At 40.8% G+C, this 22,352-nt stretch overlaps 1 protein-coding gene across 3 annotated transcripts; it reads left to right on the forward strand.

Annotated features, from left to right (window-relative positions):
* The first annotated feature begins 1,586 nt into the window (after positions 1-1,586).
* On the forward strand, positions 1,587-21,798 carry CD86 (CD86 molecule). 3 transcript variants are annotated; one of them, XM_027653690.1, is made up of 6 exons: positions 1,587-1,764; positions 6,629-6,678; positions 7,963-8,304; positions 12,539-12,850; positions 14,892-15,026; positions 16,803-18,241. In XM_027653690.1, the coding sequence occupies exons 2-6, from the start codon at positions 6,633-6,635 to the stop codon at positions 16,820-16,822; spliced, it is 855 nt and encodes a 284-aa protein (XP_027509491.1). In that variant the 5' UTR covers positions 1,587-1,764; positions 6,629-6,632; the 3' UTR covers positions 16,823-18,241. The 3 variants fall into 3 exon arrangements, with proteins under 3 accessions (XP_027509491.1, XP_027509490.1, XP_027509489.1); XM_027653689.1 differs by lacking the exons at positions 1,587-1,764; positions 16,803-18,241 and adding exons at positions 6,318-6,511; positions 21,297-21,798; XM_027653688.1 differs by lacking the exon at positions 1,587-1,764 and adding an exon at positions 6,318-6,511.
* Positions 21,799-22,352: the final 554 nt, after the last annotated feature.

Here is a 22,352-nt window from a genome sequence, read left to right on the forward strand (position 1 = left end):
TGTGATCTGGGCTTTCTGCACATGGTGGAGGACAGGTACTGAGGACAGACGAAAGAATGAACATTTCTGTTGTCAAGACATACTGGGCTATTTTGCTGCCTCTGAGACAGGAACCTTGGAAAAAGAAATAAGGCATTCCCTAGTATTGTAATAATGCTTTCAATTGAGTGTTTTAGACTTTTTTCTTTATCTGATAATGATTTGAACAGCTACAGATGCAAGCCTTTGTAATGCTCCTATGAACAAGTAGGTGCATACATCAGTAAAAATATAATTGCTATTAGTGAAGTGGCTCCACAGATGCTCTGTTTCATTTGAGTCACACCTGCTATCATAGCAGTTTCACACACATATTCCTTATTTCCTGGAGCTAGCTGACCAAGCTATAGCAGAATGAGCCAGAGCCCATTCTGTAGTGGCATCAACACAATATTTCCTGAATTCCTGGAGCGGGATGTTTATAATCAGGAACTGGGCAAAAGGACCGAAGTGGATCTGCAGGGTATTGTCTGATTATGCATGTTGTAAGGATACTGGTCTTAATTTACAGCAGTAGATAGGAGAATCAGGTACTTTCTTCCCAGGTGTTTCTTCCCACTATTCTGGTGATTGAAGGGAGGGAACCAAAACCAAAAGGCAAAATCTTTTCCTTTAGCTTTGTAAATCAGTTAATGTGCCATGAGAAGCACTGTGAGAAAACCAGTATGTGTCCCCAGAGTGATTTCTGCACTAGAACTAAGAGCAGAAGGGCTTGGCTCATTTAACTGCGCTTCTGAATATCACATCTTCATTTAATAATTGAGATTAATTTATTGCAGGAAAAAGTAGCATCTGATTAGTGATCCTTTTGTTTGAAAAGCAGTATGAGGTTTGTGTCACATGCCCAGCTGCTTTTGAGAGACACTTACTGAAAATAAAGTATGCAATACCTGAGAACTAAGCATATAATGTATTGTATGGCTGCTAATCCTTGTTAGCTGTGATTGCATATAGGTTAGGAATCAAGTACAGATTCATCCTTCTGTATACAGTACACACCTTGACATCAGAGGTGCCCTGCAAACTGCTGTCTGAGGTTATGCCTGCACTGCATTGTGTAGCCATGATGCTATTTCCAGGCAGTGTCCTGTGCAGAAATAGTAGGCTTGGAAGAGGGACAACCTGGGAGTGGGCATTTGAATTCCCTCTTCTTCCCTCTCAAAGAGACTCCAGCAACTGTCTGGTTTGTTAATCATCTAACATCTCTAAATTCTGACCTGTATGGGAACAGGGTGTGCTCCTTCTCTGTTTCATTGTGAAGTCAAACGGTTTAGTGTGATTTGATGAGAAGTGAACCCAGCAATTGCTACTTCCCAGCTGACAAGTTTGCTTGACTAACCTTGAGGCAAGTACAAGGGCTGGGAAAGGAGGACAGGTATGGTACCTGTGATGCAGAAGTGGTTCAAGCAACTTGCCAATTCTGTGGCCAGATGTAGCTTAGAGTGTGGAAAAATATGTCGACCTGACGTGTCCTTTAGGTGGAACTCAAACACCACAGCAAATCCTAATGAATGTCTAATTCTGGTTGATGACGTTCTTCCCCTCTGAATTTCCCCCAGAGTTTCACTTGCAGGGAGAATACATTCGTGTCCTATGATTTGTGCAGTGGGACTGTGTGTCGTCAGGCAGCCGCTGTGCTTTCTCTCAGAGATACCTCACCCTACTTGTGGATGAAGAATTCTGCTTGCAGAAGCAGTGGAATGCTCCATGATCTTTGGACCAAAGGTATTATTTAAATAATTGGTGTTTCTTAATTGCTATCAAAAGAGGAGTTTCTAGATGTCAGGGCAAAGTTATCCCAGAATCATAGTGAAAGTTATGGTTCTCCTGGAGATCTCGGATATAATAAAAGGATGTTACTTAGAGAGGGGATAATGGGAAAGAATGAAAAATCCATTCAGAAATGAAAAATTAGGGGGAGAGAGAGTTGTATTTTTTCATATAATAACAATATAATTGAACAATAGGCCCAGAATTTTTAAATGTAACTTGGTGTAAAAGATTGTTCTAAAAGAATGAGCAATAGGAAAAGTTTTGCAATCGTTTAAAACAGTGACACTTTCTAACTGGAGAAGCACATAGGAAACACAAGTTGCCTGAATAATGGTATGTTTTTAAAATGTGTCCCCTGATGGATAGTTATATGGTTGTATGGCACAGTATTTGGGTGAAGGGCATCACAGAATTCTCTGAACTTGCCACGTTAAGAGAATTTTCTTAAATTGTGACTTCCTCTGATAACACTTGTTCAATCAACCTGTGTTTACATGGGAGAAGGCTGGTAAATGCATTTTTAGGATAATTTAATTTAGTAGCTGCTAGGATAGCTTTCAGTTCAGGAGTGGAAAGTCTTAGTCAGAGATGTTCTGCCGCCAGGAGGCTCACAGCACTGCTTGTGGAACTACTCAGTGTTGCAAGTGGGTGGAAATTTCAGAAAAATTCCCACATTAGAGAAGTCAAAAGAATGATTTACTACTTTAGTCTTTAGTTTTGTTTTGAGTTCAACAAGAAACGTGGGGCAGGAGCCTTCTCATAGAGTATGTGTACCGAATGTAAGAAAATAAGCTAATTACATCTGAGACCATGCAAGAAAGGAACATTTGGGAAAGAACTGAGGGGCAGTGAAGGAACTTAGGAGTCAAAGAGCACAAATGTGAGTGTCTTTCAAAAGTTAATGACTACATCCAAAACTGAAAACAGCAAAAAAGAGAGCAAATGAAAACCCAGACAAGCGTATTGGTAAAGCTCTTGTTTATTCCAAGACCTTTATGCTTCAGTGTGCCTTTTGGGGTTTTACATGCTGGTTTTCACATGCTGGATTGGGAGGAACAGGAGACAGAAAGCATAAGCCAATCTCAAACTAAGTCACACCGAGCTTTCTGGCAGTTGCCCTCAAAAGTAAAGGGAGTGAAGTCGCTGTTTTTCCCAAACACCGATTTTAGAGTTCTGTGTCATCCGGAAGCACCGTAACATGCAAACCTCGTGAAGTTGAACAAAGCAAAGTGCAAGGTCCTACACTTGGCTTGCGGCAATCCCAGACACAACAGGTTGAGCGGAGAAGTGATTGAGAGCAGCTCTGCAGAAAAGGACTTGGGGGTGATGCTTGATGAAAAACTTGATGTGACCAGCAATGTGCGCTCGCAGCACAGAAAGGCACATGTACCTGGGGCTGCATCAAAAGGAACGTGGCCAGCAGGTCGAGGGAGGTGATTGGCCCCCTCTACTCTGCTCTTGAGAGACCCCACCTGGAGTATTGCACAAAATTCTGGTGCCCCCAACATAAAAAGGACATTGAACTGTTGGAGCAAGTCCAAAGCAGGGCCAGGAAGTTGATAAGAACATCTACCTTATGAAGACAGGCTGAGAAAGTTGGGGCTGTTCAGCTTAGAGAAGAGAAGGCTGCATGGAGACCAAATAGCAAACTTCCAGTATCTGAAGGGGGCTACAGGGAAGCTGGAGAGCGGATCTTCATCAGGAACTCTGGTGATAGGACAAGGAGTAGTGGGTACAAGTTGAAAGAGGGAAATTTAGGTTGGATATTAGGAAGAAATTCTTTACTGTGAGAGTAGTGAGACACTGAAACAGATTGTCCAGGGAGGTTGTGGATTCCCCATCCCTGGCAGTGTTCAAGGACAGGTTGGATATAGCCTTGAGCAACCTGGTCTAGTGAGAGTTGTCCCTGCCCATGGCAGGGGAGCTTGGGACTAGGTGATCTTTAACGTCCCTTCCAAACCTTAACATTCTATGGTTCTGTGAATCTATGATTCAGGACAGGAATCCCCCTGTACTGAGACAAGTGGGAACTTGTTTCATGAGTTTTCTCAGACTTGTTTGGGCCAAACCGATCCAGTTGTGAATCAGGCCTGTAAAGTGCATGTATTCATGTGGTTTCTTCTCCTTTCAGTGATTGGACTGAAAAGATAGTAAATAAAGGGTTTGAGTGTGACTACTGGCTTCATACTGACAGAATTTCAATTAATATACTTCTCCATTGTTCATCTCTGATGTCCACACATGATTTGTAATTGTGAGTCATAAAGACATCTCCAGGAATGGCTGACAAAGCTTCAAAAGGCAAGAAAGACACAACACATAGTGCTAGCCTTATTTAGCAAGGGAAAATGTGTACCTCCCCATGGACTGACCTCATATTATTCTGAATGTCAGAGATAATTCTAAAGCCATAGGTCTTCAAACCACTCTCATCTCATCTCATCAATTATCACTGGCACCATGAAAAAGTGCCGCTTCCACAGATGGATGCACTCAGCCTCTGACCAGGAAAACTGCACATCCATACACAGACCACAATGCTCTGAAGTGGAGCAGTGTGCTCATGCACTGGGCCATGGCCACAAAGAGGACAGTTTGGTCTGCACCATTTACCAGCAGCAGGCCATATCCTGAAGCTAAGTCTATCTTTCCTCTCTTACCTAGCCCCCATTGCTAATCAATTCTAGGACACAAGAAGACTTTCAATGGCCTGCAGATATAAGAGAGAATTGAGCACAGAATTTGTACTGAATATGCCAAAGAAATGTAAGAAGCCAACTGTGTAATTCCCCTTCCTTCAGCCTTCCTGAACACTGGCTCCAAGGATCTGCATTTGGTTGTTAAAGACATTTTGTAAAAAAGGGGAAGAAAAGCTGCATGCAGCACTGAAGTTGTAGCGTCTCGATTAATGATTCAGCTTCTCTCTATAAAGCAGCTCATGTGAGAGAAGCAGCTTGTAACACACTCAGTGACAAGCAATTCCCTCTGCAGGGAATGTGGGTGTAACCCATCTGCAGACTCATGGGATCCTTCTTGATGCAAGCATCGCCAGCAACATGCCTTCTCCTGGAAGATGGCAGCCAGGAAACCATGTAGGATCTTTGAGACTTCTGTCCTCACAGCTCCAAATATAACCCCTCAAAAAAGGCAAGCAAGTGTTATCTGGTATTCTTGCCTGGGTTTTGTCTCTCTCTCACTCCTGTTTTCAGTTCCGGTTTTGGTCTTTGCTCCTGTGAGACAGTCATTGCAAAACATGCCCAGCTATAGCAGTACATTCTCTCCACTTATGTCTCCAGTTGCTAAATTGTTTTAACTTCTCCTCTTACATATCTGCATTGGACAAAAAAAAAAAAATAGGGCTATCCTTTATTTTTTTCTTGACTGAAAGCAAAAATTCTTATTTATTTGCTGAGAAATAGTTTCTGTAGTTTTCAGTGGCTTGGCACATGCCTTTTTATTTAGGCAGTCAGTTGTGTGGTTTAATTCAGTGGAGCCCAGCCTGGGAAGAAAACCCCTTGATAACAGTTCACCATGTAGTAGGGCAGCCAGAGCAGAAAGAGGATGACCCCTGTCTACAGCAATGGATTCTGCATGAGCTCTCCCTCCCTTTCCTCCTCTTCTGCTACGACAGCTGGATCACAGAAAAAACTATCTATATCCTCTGAGACGGTTGGACTTCTTTTTCCCTTTTCCTAACAAAAGGCAGGATGAACCTGGAAAAATTATTGGCAGTTCTGTACGTTACAGTACACACACAAAAAATATGTCAGTGGACTGAATGGAATTCTGTATTAAATAGAAGAAGAGACCAGAGACCCAGGGTAAAGACCCAAATGTACCAGCCTAAAATAAAACATGACGAAAAATGGGGAACCATCAGGAAACTGACAGCAGACAGCAATCTCACTGTTTTTAAGTAGTATGTCAGCTGGAGAGTTTTCACATCTGCTCCAGCAAAACAGGATTCTTTGGAGCTGTTTAAAGGAGGAGAGTGAAGGATCTTGGCAAGGATAGTGTGGAGGCTTCTCCCAGATATATGGAAAATGCACACAAAAAATACAAAGGTGCTGCTAAAATGCAAACTAGCAAGCACAGACCAGTCAGATGAAGGTGCTGTTCTCTGACCAGTGCATGGGAATGACATTTGGCTGTTTACCAGGATTTACCATGAACCGAAGCACCCAGAGAAGTGTTTGCTTATGAGACAAATCACAGGATTTTTTTCTTTTTTTCTAAAAAGATACCCCTTTTTCTTTACCACAAACTATGTGCTGTTTAGCCTCAACTTTTAAAATCATACAGGATTTCTCTCCATTACTTTTACTGTTGTGAAGGATAGGTTCCTGAAGGTCACACACTTCATCACTTCTGGTAGCTGACATCATCACGCCATCTCCCCCACCTCCTCCTTCTGTGTCACCCTCTCCTCCCCCTCTACTTTCAATTCCCCCATCTTCTTCCCACACTACCAGGTCAAGCATGCTCCCCATTCCTCTTTCCCCTGCTTCAGGCGTTCTGAGTACTTGTCTTGCCCATTGCACCCTGTGGACTCTGTGTTCCTCCCATGGCATACACAGTCTGCAGTAATCTTGCATCACATCAGCTTCTCTGTAAACCAGAGATCTGTCATGCCATGCTTGATGTTGTTGCTGAAGGCTGGGAAACACACAGAAGTCCTTGCACCAGTCTACGGAAAAAGGTGAGAGTCACTTTCTCAATACTCTCTCTCTCTTGCTAAAACTTTTTGGTTTACCATTTCTTTGGGAGTACTGGAGTGTTTTCATCCTCTAACATATTTCTTTCCTCCTTCTTACAGTGTCATGGAGGTCTGCATATTCTTCCTTTGTGCTATGATATCTGTCCCAGGTAAAAGGCACATTTTTAATCGTTAAAACTGTTTTGATTTTGTGTGTCCTGCTATGGGATACTTTCTCATCCACTAAGAAACTCATTCCTTAGTAACAATTAATCATTTCCATTGCACAATCAAGGTCATATAGCCTATGTGTTGTATTTAAATTGTGTGCAGGTACTCTATAAAATATATATACTAAGTACTTTCTCTCTTCAACTTTATATCTTTATATTACACTTATTTTATGTTGCTCTTAAATTTTCAATTTAAATCTGTCTTTAAAATGTGTGTATATCACCTGTGTGTATTATAGAGAAGAGCAGTATTAAACTGGAAACTGACAGTTTGATATGGGACAACTGGAGTTTTAGGCATCTGCAGAGATCATTTTGCAGTCTGGTGCTCTAGAAGAACAGTCAAAACTTTGCAGCAGGAGAGATACTGTAAATCTTCTCCACTTTTTGAACACAGCAGAGATGTTTACATCTTCTGAGACAGAGGACTGCATTTCTTATTCCAAGAAAAGACAGTCCTCAGAGCCCTTTGCCACCCGTAAAAATGGATACGTGCATGGATGAAAGTGGGAGAAAACTCATCCTTTGTATAATATGGTTCATCCTTTTTTTGCAGGAAGGCATAATTTTGTTTATTGACCATTTTTGTTAACAAGATCAGCAACAGAACAGTTAAATCTGACATTTAATCTGTCATTAAACTCTAGATTAATTACAGAGCAGTAAAATCTGACATTTAATTTGTCATTAAACTTTAGATTAATTCTTCATTGAGACTGAAAGTATTCACCTGTTTCTGACCTTCTGGTCATACATTCCCTAGACACTCACATTTACCAAACAGTGTGTACTTCACATTTTCTTCAAAACTCCAATGCCGTGTTGTTTTATTAGGAGAATGAACTCAACTTTTTAAAAAGGAGTAGTGCAGCTGTCTCTTCTGGGGCAGAATTTCATTTCACTCAGAATGCTATGAACAAGAATGGTTTGGACCTTAGGCCTGCAGATAGGTCTTCTAATGCTCACAATCTCTGTGTGGTAAACCTTCCTGGGAAAGTAAAATATAGGAAGAAAAATAAGAAACAGTTTTATGACCTGAACTCCATAAGACTAAGAGTGTCGGTTTGAACCACTATGTGTCTTGTCATACCTAGTGGGAGAATTTGTGTCAAAATGCTGGTGTTTTTATTGCCACTGCTATTAAGTGTTGCCTCTGTGAGCCCAGCTTGGTGTTCTTTTGTAGCTGGTGGAAATCTCAATTTTTCTCTCTCTCTGTCTAAGGTATTGCTGCCAGTGTGCATCAGGTGAAGGCATTTCTCAATCACACTGCATACCTATCCTGCTATTTTCCAAACTCTCAGAAAATTGACATGAGGGACTTAATAGTTTTTTGGCAAAAAGGCTCTCATAGAGTGGTGCACGAAGTATACTACGGTGAAGAAAAACGTGAGCACCTTAGTCCTGAGTATATAAATCGCACCAAGGTGGATATGGACAAATGGACCTTGCAATTGTTAAATGCAGGAGTTAAGGATGAGGGACACTATGAGTGTATCGTACAGCACAAAAAGGAAGGACCGCCAAAGGTCATACACACATCTGAGTGCTCACTGCACATCATTGGTAAGTAATCTCTTCCAATTGCCATCTGCTCGGAGGGTTTTGGGGGGATTCTCTGTGACTTTATTCAGTCCAGAAATATGGGTCCTGCCTCCAAGCCACTGAAAATGTACCTGCACAGGAGCAGAATTTCTAAAGATGGATAAGAGCATTCTCAATAGGAAATCCTTATCTGTGAACGAAAAGTACTCAAGTAGAAGTAATCAGAAGAAGTAGAAAATGAGGCGATAATTTGCTCAATATTACATGATCCCTGATTTCCACCCTGTCATATTTTACAGTGAAAACCATTCTGCCTTCTTCCTCTTGCCTCCTGCAAGTTTTATGACTTTAAGGACTCTGGAAAATAAACTTTCTTTGCATCTGATGCACTACCTTCTATTAAAAGTAGCAGTAGTTATCATCGTTGGTGGTACATTAGAATTGAAACATAGCAAGATCTCTGCAAACACCCAGCTATTTTATGATCATATAAATCACAGGGAAAATAAAGAAAAGAACAGCTCGCATGGAGGAGTAGAAATTCATATGTGCAGTTAAAGGAAAACTGAAAATATCTCTGAAGAAAAAAATGCATGCATTAATGAGATTCAACCTGATTTTTTGCACCAGAGAATTTTTTGTAATAAGAGGAAAAGGCAGTAAATCTTTTAACAGGGAAATGGAAATGAGGCACCAATCTTTTCCTAATATTTTCTAATATTTTTAATAATTCCTAATGTATAGTCCTACTGTTTTTCTATTTTAAACTATTCTGTTAGTAACCTTTAACAATATGCCCGTGTTCTGTCTTCCACTGTGATAGTGCTAGCCACTAATAATAGCAGCTTCTAACTTCCACTGGTGTTTTCAGGCTTCAGCATACTAATCTAGAAGAGAACAGGCCATGTGTAACTGCAGCTAGAAATGGAGTACCAGGATATCTGAGCCTGTTTAGCTTTGTGTTACCAGCAAGTGTTCCCTCCATCCACAAATAGAAAACCTAGATTGTTCATTTTGATTCTCCCAGGATCTACTTGACAAGCATTTTCAGTGAAGTTTTAGAACTCAGAAACTCATAATGTGCACTCAGTATCAAGGCCTCCAATTTAAGAGATGCTTAGCATCAATTGCTCAGTTAGTTCAAACAGTTAAGTTAGTTATCAGCTTAGCCAACATCTGAGCAACATGTTACAGATATCTCATATTTAAGCACTAAGACTCTCCTACACCTCGTAAGGTTTATCTCAGAAAGACTGTTTGAACTATGTGCTGTTGGGTTCCTTCCAAATGGCTCTCTGTTCAATAAATTCCTAAACAAAGAAGCAGTATAAAACCATATTTTTAAAAAAACCCCTTCAAAATAATTAGAAGAAAAATACAAATATTGAAGGGAAAATACAAATGTCGAAATGTACCTGTGCTTACATGCTGATTTTTAATTAGAATCTCATATCATACGTGGAGGGCTTTTTGTAGTTTGGCATGTCACACTTAAAATGGACTTCAGAAAGATTGTGTGCTGTACAAGAATGATAGGGCAGTCACACAAAGCTATCTAGATCACTTGATAACCAAGCCTATTCAGAAATACTGAAGTAGCTTCTAATACAGTTTACACTGGTTATTTTTATGTATTACATTAGTACCACATACAGATAGCATTAAGCTGAGTCAGAGGAGGTTTAGTTGGATATTAGGAGGTTTTTCATCTAGAGGGTGGTTGGGCACTGGAACAGGATCCCCAGGGAAGTGGTTACACCACCAAGCCTGCCAGAGTTCAAAAAGTGTTGGGACAATGCTCCCAGGCACAAGATGTGATTCTTGGGGTGCAAGGCAAGGAGCTGGACTTTGATGATCCTTGGGGGTCCCTTCCAACTCAGGAGATTCTATGATGACAGCCAGGATGACATATAATAACAATGAACTCAGATCCTTCTCTAGAAAAAAAGGGAAGGTTTCACAATGGAAAACTTTGGCTCTTAAAACATGCAAGGTAGAGCCCATGGTGACAAGCTGCTTAACTGCAAAATCTGCTGCAATAGCATGTCTGCAGTGCATCTTCTGGATGAATCAATAAGGGAAGTAGGTGAGGCTAAGGAAGCTGTTCAAAATATGCACTACTCAAAGTGCTGGAAATTAAGCTGATGTCAGAAAAGAGACACAGTTTGTGACCTCATCTGAAAAGGGATGTTGAAAAACTGTAAAGTATGAAGAAAAGCTCTACCAAAATTATCTGAAGGCTGGAAAAAATACAGTCCAACTAGACATGTTAAAATAACAATCTGATTACCTTATAACACAGAATAATGAGAAGACTCTTGTTTCCAGAGTGTGGGAACCTGAAATATACATAAAATACTGGATATTAAAAAATTTTAAAAGGGTTAATTAATTCAGTGATAGTCAGTGTCTGGAAGCAAGTGAGAAGTAAGGCACATTGTCACTTGAGAAAATAGGACAAAACCAAGTAGGATGATTAAACCATTGAGAAAAATAGTAAGGGCTTGATGAATCTGCTGTCTCTTAAAGTACTGAATCTAACCCCATAGCCTTTTTGGAAGATGCTATCTTTAACTATGAAAGATGTTCTGAAATGTGCTTTTCTGTTAACAACAAAAAACTCACATATATGTAGTCCACACCCTGCATGCAACCAACATCACTTTTCAGTAAATTGAGGTTCCAGAAGCTATAAAACAGAAATGCAGAGTATATTCCACTATTTCCACTTGCTTACTGTCAATAAGATTGAAACCCTTAAATCACTTGGATGATGTGACAAGTCTCACAGCCATGGATTACAATCCTGCCATCTCTATAAAATATCAAGGAGAGAATAAATTCTCCAGACCAGAAGTCTGACAGCAGTCAGCTAAGTAAGTCAGACCTTGAGGAGAAAGAGAAAGCTTGAGCTTTCCTGAGGGACAACTTAACTAAATTTTGGGGTATAAAAAGGGGGAGCTTTTTCAATTTTGATTTCATATCCGTGGAGTCTCTTGGGGGGATTTAAGTGACTAAACTAAATCCTATTCCCTGTGTGCTAGGATAGAGCAAATAAAAGCAACATCATGTTTCTTCATTCATCCATATTAAGAATACAGTAGGGCAAGGATTAAATCCTGGATCCAACACACTGAATGTCTGTTGAGAAGAGTGAGTCCCTCTTAGGCACATATTTTTCTAAGGATCCTTTTCCCCTTCTTCAATATTTCTCCATATTTTCTTTAGTCCTATTGGCACTAAAATAATGAAGCATTTTCAGTGAAGTCTTGAGTCTGTTTCTTGGGGTTTGTTGCTGATTTTTGAGAAGGGGCTGTTGTTTGGTTTAAGTTGCTGTATACCAACATGTAGTCAGTATTATGGCTACCTTCTCTCCTTCTCCTTTCCCATCAGAGTCTACTATTTTTAATATGACCTTTTAACCAGAAAAATCCTGGTTGAGAATATTTAGATTATTTAAGAGAAAGTAGTGGTTAAAATCTTCTAGTTTTTCACTTGTATTTTATGTTTAAATGTTTCTTCCCAATTCTGTTTCACTATTTCTTGCCTGGGAAACTTGACTTTTTAAAGCAACAGGTGTGTTATTCACTGACTGCAATGAGTACCAAGTGACACAAAGTAAAAAAACCTTATGCTATGGTCTTTTCTACCTAAAAAGCTAAGCTAAGGGAAGCCTACTACCAAGCTCTGATGAGTGAATTACTTTATATGCTGCAAAATGTTTGCTCACAATACTGACAGACACCAAGGATATTTCTGCTCATGACAGCCCTACACCTCCAATTTACCCCATCTGAATTCTCTCAGATGATCTCTTTCTCTACATTTCACAGTTACAAGTTTGTGGTTTTCCCCTTACCCATTCAGGAGGTCAAAAGTAGGCAGCATTGTGTCCCCTTCCCATTTGTTGCTTAAGCCCTTACCCATAAGCAGACCAGGTTTGATTATTCTAAGGTGTCAATGTGTCTAAAGGAAGTGGGAGAGACAGAGGCCCACTGTCTTGCTGATCAGACTTACATCCTTGAAACACCCTGAGGACAAGAAGCAACAAGTCTACATATACACCAAAAAAAACCCCAACAACAACAACAACAAAAAAACAACCATAAAAAAAAACCCCTTCTTGGAACACTCATTGTCTCCCTGAAGAAAATTCTTTAGAGTGGTTTCTGCCTGAAAATCTTAAATAATTCACAGGAACTGTCAGAAATGTGGTATATCTGGCTCATGATGCTTTCTCTTTGGTCTGTTTCAGCCAACTATAGTCAACCTGAGATAGCACAACTGCACACTGGGGAACTAAAGCCCAATGGATACTTGAATCTTTCCTGTTCGTCCATTGGAGGTTATCCAGAGCCCAAGGAGATGACTTGGCTAATTTCATATGAAAACACAACATACAAGCATATGCCTCACATGGACATCTCACAGGATGCTGTAACAAAGCTGTACAATGTTACTAGCAAACTGAATATCCCAGTTCCTACAAACAGCCTCACTAATATTAGCTGCTTGCTTCACCTCAGAGAGCAGCTGGGAATCCTTGTCTCAGCGCCACTACACATTGGTGAGTCTCCATTTGCCCATTCCATTTTTGCATGGGTAGGAACAGGGTGTATTGCAGTAGAGCTGATCACAAATAGCAGCATAGTCAGGGCAGGGAACAAACCCTAACTCGTAGTAGCAGTTTGTTACAAGGGTTGTATGTTCTCCACCTGTTTGCCACTGAACTCCCTCTCTTTTCCACATGGGAAATCTTATTACAGCAAGGAGAGGGCACAGAGAAGGAAGGCTACTGTTACACAATCCAGAACACATCATCCCTATTCATCTCTTCCCTAGAAGATGCTGTAGTAGCAACAAAGCAACATGGATGTCGGGATTAGGCAGCAACCTCCAGAGCTGATAGCTTTTGAGAGAGGTTGACACTTCACAGACTCAGAGAACTGTTGAGGTTGGAAGAGGCATCTGGAAATGATCTAGTTCAACCACTCTGCTCAAAGTAGGGTCAATAGTTAGCACAGGGCCTTATCCAGTTGAATTTTAAATACCTCCCAGGATAAAGACTCCACAACCTCTCTCAGCAAGTGTTCCAGATTTTGACTACCCTGACAGTAAAAAAGGGGTTTTTTTCTTCTGGTTTAAAGTGCTTGAGCTGCTATTCTTAATCATTCCTTAGAGAAAGGCAGAAGGCAAAACAGAAGAGCCCCTTGGACCATATTTGGTTCACAAACTGCCAAATAGACTGTGCTGAGTTTAAGTGTAAAGGCCATGAAACTTGGACTAGTATTAGAAGCATTCCTGGTGGTTTTCATAACATTTGGCAGAATGAAGTGCACATTCCAAAATGACTATTTGGGGATTTTTGTTCTCTGAGATTGTGTCTTTTTTGAGACACCTCTTGCAAGAAGAAGCTGGGGACCTGAGTTTCAATATGACTTTACTGTTGGATTGTCTCAGGGTTCCACATGACTGATCCTTTATTTAAATTAAAGCAGTATTTTATTTATTTTCTGGAACAGGAAGACATCTTTGGGCATACTTTTGTTTGTAAACTATGGCACAAGCACATCAAAATAAAGACAATTCCCACTTTGGTCATAAGTTTGTTTGTCTTGCACATGTCTCTTTAAGAGAATGCTGAAGATGAAGAGCTGTGCTTCAACTGACAGGAACAGGGAACCAAGAGGGAATGGTAGCATTGCAGGAAAGCCTGCCAGGGTAGTACAGACATGCACTTTCCTTCTGCAAATGTAAAAGAACCTTGCCACTTTTTCTGAAAAATTTCTACAGTGCAGTTTCCTTAGTATAAATTTAGCTAAAGAGTTAAGTTATCAATGGCAAACTGCCTCTAGTGTCTTTAAATTCTAGGACTTTTAAATAATATCAAAATACAATCTAGAAGTCTTCTAAGGTTTGTTTAGCTCTACACATTCCTTGTGAATGTTGACATGGCTATATTAGCTATATTGGCAATAATGCTGCATCCTCCTCTTCTCAATTATTCCCTCCTCCCTGGCTTTATGAAAGTAGTCACCTGATAACCAGAGATGGTAAGAAACCAGAAACTCCACATAAACATAAGTTTTGTTTGGCAATAACTGAACCTCTATCAGCTGCTAACCCGACCAACCAAAACCTTAAAAACACAAAAAACAGAAATAGAGGGAAAGTCCTTTGCATTCCCTGCTACTTTCACATCCCTTCCAGCATTTCATTAGGCTTTGACCATTATTTGCAACAGATACCAAGTAGCAACATATCCGAGGTTCTTTGAACTTGCACAGTAGCATTAGCACAGTAGCTGCCTCCTAGGCTCTTGTATTAAGTTGCCAATCCCTCACATGTTACCCAAACCTCAGAAAGAGTGCTTTGCCTTCCTGTTGCTGAAGTGATGATTAAGACCTGGTAGTTTCTCTAGGTTTTGGAAATGGAAATAAAACAATATGGATAGCGATTTATTGACACTATTAAAGCACTGTAAAAGCAAAGGATGCTGAGGGCCTTTACCTAAACTTCTAAGTCACTTAACTTTGGAATAGAGTGTTTAAGCTAATGTCACCAAATTAAATCTTTCCTGTATGAATCTTCTATGTTTTCTTATTCAGAGATACAGGAGAAAGAAGTGGAACAAGTAAATATAAATTTCTTTGGCCCGCTTATAGCTGTGGTTGTACTGGTCGCACTTCTTCTGGGTTTTGTGATATTGAAGAAGAACAGAAATATCTTGTCTACCAACCAGAGTAAGTTATTACATGTCATTCTGCTCTACCATCCCTCAAGTCATAGGTTTTACCCTTTGTAATCATCCCTTTACCTTCTTTACAGGTAAAGAGAGAAAGTTAGGTTTCATGTTGGACTTAAGCTAAACTTCCTAGGACAATTAGAATCATAGAATCATAGAATAGATTGGGTTGGAAAAGACTTCCAAGATCACCAAGTCCAACCCCTGATCCAACTCCAATTACTATATCATGGCACTAAGGGCCACGTCCAATCTCTTTTTAAAAACCTCCGGGGATGGTGAATCCACCACCTCTCTGGGTAGGCCGTTCCAATGCCTGATAACCCTCTCTGTAAAGAATTTCTTCCTAACATCTAACCTAAACCTCCCCTGGCAGAGCTTGAGCCCATGTCCCCTTGTCCTATTGTTGGTTGCCTGGGAGAAGAGACCAACCCCCACCTGGCTATAACCTCCCTTCAGGTAGTTGAAGAGAGTGATGAGGTCGCCTCTAAGCCTTCTCTTCTCCAGACTGAACAACCCCAGCTCCCTCAGCCTCTCCTCACAGGACTTGTGCTCAAGTCCCTTCACCAGCCTCGTTGCTCTTCTCTGGACCCACTCCAGCACCTCAATGTCCCTCCTGAACTGAGGGGCCCAGAGCTGAACACAATACTCAAGGTGTGGCCTCACCAATGCAGAGTACAGGGGAAGGATCACTTCCCTGCTCCTGCTGGCCACACTGTTCTTGATGCAGGCCAGGATGCCATTGGCCTTCTTGACCACCTGGGCACACTGCTGGCTCATGTTCAGCCTCCTGTCGATCAGCACCCCCAGGTCCCTTTCCGCCTGGCTGCTCTCCAGCCACTCTGTCCCCAGCCTGTAGCGCTGCATGGGGTTGTTGTGGCCAAAGTGCAGGACCCGGCACTTGGCCTTGTTGAACTTCATTCCATTGGAGTCAGCCCATCTCTCCAGTCTATCCAGATCCCTCTGCAGAGCCCTCCTGCCTTCCGGCAGGTCGACACTCCCTCCCAACTTGGTGTCATCTGCAAATTTGCTGATGATGGACTCAATCCCCTCATCTAAATTATTGATAAAGATGTTAAAAAGGACTGGGCCCAGCACTGACCCCTGGGGAACACCACTTTAATTTAATTCCTGTAGGACAATTTAATTCCTACAACATCCTGCACCAAGTCAAAACATCTTTCTCCTGTCTTGTCCTGGGATCTACTTCTCCCTCTTCTTCATGTTCTGTGAGGCTGCCATGGCACCAGCTTACCACCTTTCCCTGTATTTTCAACCTTTTTTTTACTGGATTTTGAGTAGATTTGGCTCCTAAAAATCATTGAACTGTATAAATCTTTCTTGTCCATCACTACTTATAAGAAATGTGGAACTGGGGAAGGGATGAACTTACATGAAGTGCAAGGATCTCCATCATCACAGAGCTGAATGATCACCACAAGCTGGCCACGCACTGGACTGGAAGAATCATCTTGTTCTAGGAACAGAATTTGATCTTTGCATTGCATTTCTCTGTTTTCTTCCAAGACTAATACTCAGCAGTCCAGGGTTTGTTTGGCACTGAAAGGATCCTCATGCTGACATCAGAGTCTATTCTTCTTTGTAGCAAAAGGGAAATGCATTCCTCAGTCAGTCCTGTTTCCTATACAGCCAAGGGCCCTGATGCCCACCTCATTCCTTTTTCCAAATTCTAAGCTAACTGAACATTTACTATTAACTCTTTTTCAGCTCCTATTTATCACATTTCTGTAAATCACATATTCATCTATTTTAGGTATCAGTCTAGCAGTCTAGAAGCTATCCAGCTTGAAACTGAGGCCATCAGCCAGACTACTGACAGAGAACTGCCTCAGCACACAGCAGGACCTGAGGTCCTATGTTTTTAGAGTCTCTGCCAGAACGAGAATCCTCCACAGATGCCCTACAGAACAACATGCAACATTTTGTCTAATAGCTGAAACCTACTGTCCAGTGTTCTCTGTTTTTATTTTTGCTCCAGGATGGTAGTATATATGATGCTCTGCCTCTCTGCATGACTACATTTTTTGATGTATCTTTTATTGCGCTCTTTGAAAATGTAAAATCCTGACGGTGAATGAAGAAAGCAAAGCTGCATGGGTTATGGAATGTCTCAGAAAGAGAAAGAGTTGGGCCACAATCTGTGAATCATAACCATTGCTGCAAACAGGCAGGCTATTAGTCACAGAATCATAGAATGGCTTGTGTTGGAACGGACCTTAAAGATCATCTAGTTCCACTCCCCTGCCTAATCATGAGGCACAAATGCTTTTGGCAGAGCCAGTGTGGCTCTGTGTACCAGTAACTTTCTTGTAAAGCTTCACACCAGTAAGAGGAACTTCAGGGCACTTCCCCACCTTCTGAGAAAAGTCGTGCAATTCCTATCAAGCATTTGAAACTAGAAATAATCTGAAGGCAATACCTGCTTTAAACATAATTTCTGATTATCCTAATTTTTCTTAATATCATCCAAGCTGTATGTGCCCAGAGAGTTAGCACTTCCATGCTTTGTTCTTCTGTATTCTGACCGAATGCCGTAGTAGTTGTTCAGGTGGATGCAGGGATAGAAAATGAAAGCATGAGGTATCATTCATACATGTGTATATCTAAACATACAAAATTAAGCTGAGCAGAAAATGAAAAAATATTACATGAGTAGGTCATGTTCCACTTTGGTTGACTATGTTATCCCCTTGTTAATTTTGCTTCAAAATTGAAGATAGAGCAATCTATACACTGTGGTAAGTTCAGCCATAGGAGATAGTTTTACCTTTCAGAAGATTCTTTTTCACTCAAAATGTGCTGGCTCTCCAATCTTGAATGACCTCTGCACCTTATATTCTTCAACAGCACTGATATCTTTCAGGAGCAAGAACACAGCAGAACTGAGACAAAATTTTTCTGAGGTCTTGATTGTGTTTGTAGGTCTGGCATTTTCAGAAAGAGCAGGGACAAAAGCATCATATTCTCAAGACAAATTTCAGCTCAGAATTGCAATTTGGGGACATAAATTCTCTACAGTTTCTTGTGCATGCAAATATTCTTTTCTGTTAAATGATATTGTGAGTTGCTAGATTCCACCTCAATTTTTACTCTTTTTTCAAGTGTGTCAGAGAAATTCATATTCTTTTGAGTTACCTAAACTATTTGGGAGTCAGTTTATTAAGCTATTACACTAATATTCCAAATATTTTCATTCAGATTCATATCATTCAAATGTTATTAAAAGTTAAAGGTTTTATTTTTATGTAAAAGTTTATACTTGCTAGCAAACTTATTTAATGATTTATTAAAACATATGTCTTTTTCTCTGTTGCTGTTTTTATTCTCCTGCCATTAAAGCAGTATATTGGGGAATACTGACATTTGGTGTTTTCAGGGAGGAAACATTTCCAGAATTAGTTCTTGAAAAGAAATGAATAAAATAAGTATTGATGAAATGACCAAGAATGGCACAACTGGAGGTTTTCATATGTTCATCCGTGGAGCCGCCTCTATGTGCACAGATCTGTGTATACATACCTCTTTGATCTACTAACCTATATACCTCAAAGATTAGATACAAATCTGCAGTCTGAAAATTTTTGATTCTATGTTGGAGGTTGTCAGATATATCTCCAGTGGGTCACATAATCTTCTCTAACTCTTGATGCCATTTGGTTCCTTAATTAGTGCATGCATTAAACAGTCAGGTATACTAAATCAGATAGACACTCACTAGATTTGTGTTGTCTCTCCTGCTTTTTTTGACACATGCTGTAATTCAGTTCATTTTTTTTCAACATTTTCCTTTCCCACTCAAGTCATCCACCTCAAATCCTCACTAACACTGAGGTTGTCAGAACAATAGTCAAACCTTACTTTGTTCCTACCCAAACAACGAGCCCTGTGGGTCTTTTGTCTTCCATATGACTACATTCACACATGTACACATACGTTGTTGTACTCACAGTCTTGGAACTCTCCTGCTGCTCCCCAAATTCTGATATGCTGCTTGTCTGATCAGCCTTATGCACTGAGGGGAAAAAAACATCACCAACCTTTCATGTTTTTCTATAGGAGAAAAACAATAATCAGTTCCTCCACAATGGATAAGGGATCTGGATTCCATTTTAGGACTCAAGAGTCCTATAGCACATTCACTTAGCAGAAAAAAATAATTCCAAGCACTTGGCAATTCAACAGTTTTTGCAACATGCCTTAGTACCTCTGAGGGTGCTTTTCACTCTGATACAGTATTTGCTGTCACTATCTGTAGCTGCAGCTAGTGGAAAAAGTGACATGGCGAGTTAGGTTTATCCTTTGACAATTCCCTTCCATCATTAATTTGTTCCTAATTGGTGAAGTTGTTTGTTTTCCTCCTTGCCATCCATCTACTTTAGGCTGCCAACCTTCTTCTATTACCTGCTTAATTTCTCTACCTCCTCTTATTCTTGCTCTTAAAATCAACTCTAATTCCCTCCTGCAGTTAAAGACATTTAAGGGGAAAAAAGCAGATGGGCTTCAGGGAAAAATCTTAGTTTGTCTCTTTCTGTTCAAATGCATTAATCCTCTGCACTAGCAGGTGTAATGAGCACAGTAGCAAGGCACAGGAAAAGCATGGCTGATGTGCTGGTATTTTTGTCCTCTATACATTCAGATTTCTGGGCTCTCTCCTTACACACTTCACTTTTTTCTTTGGCAGCGTACTTTCAGTCATTCAGTGACTCTATAAATATGGCAAGCAAATGAATAAGCATAAGCCCCTATGTACCACAGCATGTAACAACTTCACTTAAAAACACCATTCCTTTATTTTCAGGTGGAACATTATGAATTGCAGAAAATACTAACAAAGAAATGGCAAAGGTGTCTTAAACTAGTATCCAATGCCCTAAAGTAAAATCCTGTCATCTGACTTAGAGTTGTGATAGATTGCTTCCGGTTCACTGATTAACCAGCAGTGAATCACCAAATAACTGAGACTGGAATGGACATAGGGAGATTGTCCAACTCAACCCCGCTGCTCAAGCAGGGTCACCTGCAGCAAATTGCCCAGGTCCATGTCCAGACAGCTTCTGAATATCTCCAAGGAGGGAGACTATACAACATGTCTGGGTAAATTGGTGCAGAGCTCAGTCACCCTTCACAGTAAATGAGGGTTTCCTGCTGTTCAGAGAGAAACTCCTGGGTTTCAGTTTGTGCTTATTGCCTTTGGGGCTGTTATTGGGCACCACTGAGAGCCTGGTTCGGTCTCTTTTGCACCCTCCCTTCAGGCACTTACACACACCGATGAGATCTCTCCAAGGCTTCTCTTCTCCAGGCTGAACAGTCCCGGGGTACTCAGCCTTTGCTCAGATGAGAGATGCTCCACTCCTTTAATCATCTTTGTGGTCCTTCACTGAACTCTCTCCACTGTCCATGTCTCTTGCCTACTAGGAAGCCCAAAACTAGGCCCAGGACTCCAGGTGGTGCCTCACCAGTGATCACCTCCCTCAGCCTGCTGGCAATACTCTCCCTGACGCAGCCCAGATACTGTTGGCTGCCTTTGCCACGAGGGCGCACTGCTGCCTCATCTTCAACTTGTCCACTAGGCCACTCCTGTCCTTTTCTGCAGAGCTGTTTTCCAGATGGCTTGCCCCAGCCTGTACCTGTGAATGGCATTCTTATTCCTAAGGTGCAGGACTTTGAATTTCCTTTTTTTTTTGAGGTCCCTCCCTGCCCATTTCTCCAGCCTCTTGAGATTCCTCTGGATGGCCATATGACTGTCTGGTGTGCCACTCCTCCAAGTTTTCATCATCTTAAAAGTTGCTGAGTGTACACTTGCTCCCAGCATCCAGGTCATTAGTGAAGAGGAAAATCAGTTAGTTTTACTGTAAATTCCTTAATGTCACCAGTGCTACTGCTATGGTTAACAGGTGACGGAACAGTGGAGTGTTGCATTTCCAGAATATTCCACAGCCACTTCTGAGAAGATTGTCATTAACAAAGTATTTCATGGCAAATATCCCTTAGTGGATTTTTTTACCCTTTCATGTGAATTATTTGCTACTGGAGGTTACATTTAACCACAGAAATATGGTAACTCTATTAAAAAAATCTAGTTCTTGTGTGTATTACCTCTATGTTTTGGTTTCAAATTCTTTTTCTTTCTCCTTTCCAAACTCAGAAGGCAACAAGAAAAAATATATTAAGTACTTCTCTACACTGGAATGCGGGAGTGTCATAATTCATAACTGATCTCTCTTTGGTTTTCTGTTTTCTGCACTAGGAGGGCCATAATGCTGAGACAGGGAAGGATTTAAGCAAGACATGTTTTCTGATCTCACGATTGACTACCAGAAGGTTTTCAGGAGAATATCTACAATTAGACAAGAAAGTTGGTGAAAGTTGAGAAAGACTTGGAAATTAATGAGGTCTGAGAAAGTGTAAGGAGAAGAGTGATATGCTGGGCTGGCTTGCAACAGGAAGTGCACATGCATCAAGTGCAGAGCTGCTTCACAGACTCCAGGAAAGCTGGGAAAGGCTACTCTCCAGACAGCAGACATGCCACTAGCAAGGAGAGGTTCTGCACAGAAGTCCAGAAACCCAGAGCACACTTACAGCTGTTGACGTGCCATACCTCCTTACATACTTCTAATATTTATAGCAGATATGCAAGATCAAATTTTCCTGCACTTCCTGGTTTCTTGATACTGTCACATGCATATTTTTTGCCCATTACTTTTGTTAATACAACTCTAAAACAAAGAAACTAATGAAAATCATAAAAATTATCCTACTTCAGAAGGACATAGACCTAGGAAAAAACAGAAAGATGAGTTGAGGATAGCTCAGACTGCAGTGACATACCTACATGCACAGCTGATGCACTGTGTATATTGCCTGCCCTCTTCTGAAACATGCTTTTGATTTAACTTGTACAGGTGTGAAAATGAGACTATGACACAGAAGCAAAGGAGAGATCTTACTTCTTTACCTTGCACTGTTAAATGCACTACTGTATCCAGAACCATAAGTCATATCTCAAAAAGATGTTAAAATATTAGAATTAGAAAAGAAGTGATAAAAAGTGACTAAGGCTCTAGAAAGCATGTTTACAACGTGAAGTTTATGGAGTTCAACCTATACAGACAATGAAGAAAATGGAGAAAGGATCTGATGAATCTGTCTGGTATTGCAACAGCTGAATTGACTGGGGATCCTTCCTGCTGAGTGACTCACACTGGGGAACCCAGAATTGGACACAGTACTAGAGGTGTGGCCTCATCAGTGCTGAGTAGGGGGGGGAAATCATGTTCCTTGACCTGATGGCAACACTCCTCCT

Source organism: Corapipo altera, unplaced genomic scaffold, assembly GCF_003945725.1.
Source record: "Corapipo altera isolate COAL_440 unplaced genomic scaffold, ASM394572v1 61, whole genome shotgun sequence".
In the NCBI taxonomy this organism is placed as follows: domain Eukaryota; kingdom Metazoa; phylum Chordata; class Aves; order Passeriformes; family Pipridae; genus Corapipo; species Corapipo altera.

Coding starts and splice junctions, on each gene's coding strand:
- CD86 (XM_027653688.1), top strand. CDS start 6,441: ATGCCATGCTTGATGTTGTTGCTGAAGGCTGGGAAACACACAGAAGTC. Junction 12,851..14,891: donor CTCAGCGCCACTACACATTG/GTGAGTCTCCAT, acceptor TTTCTTATTCAG/AGATACAGGAGAAAGAAGTG. Junction 15,027..16,802: donor TATCTTGTCTACCAACCAGA/GTAAGTTATTAC, acceptor CATCTATTTTAG/GTATCAGTCTAGCAGTCTAG.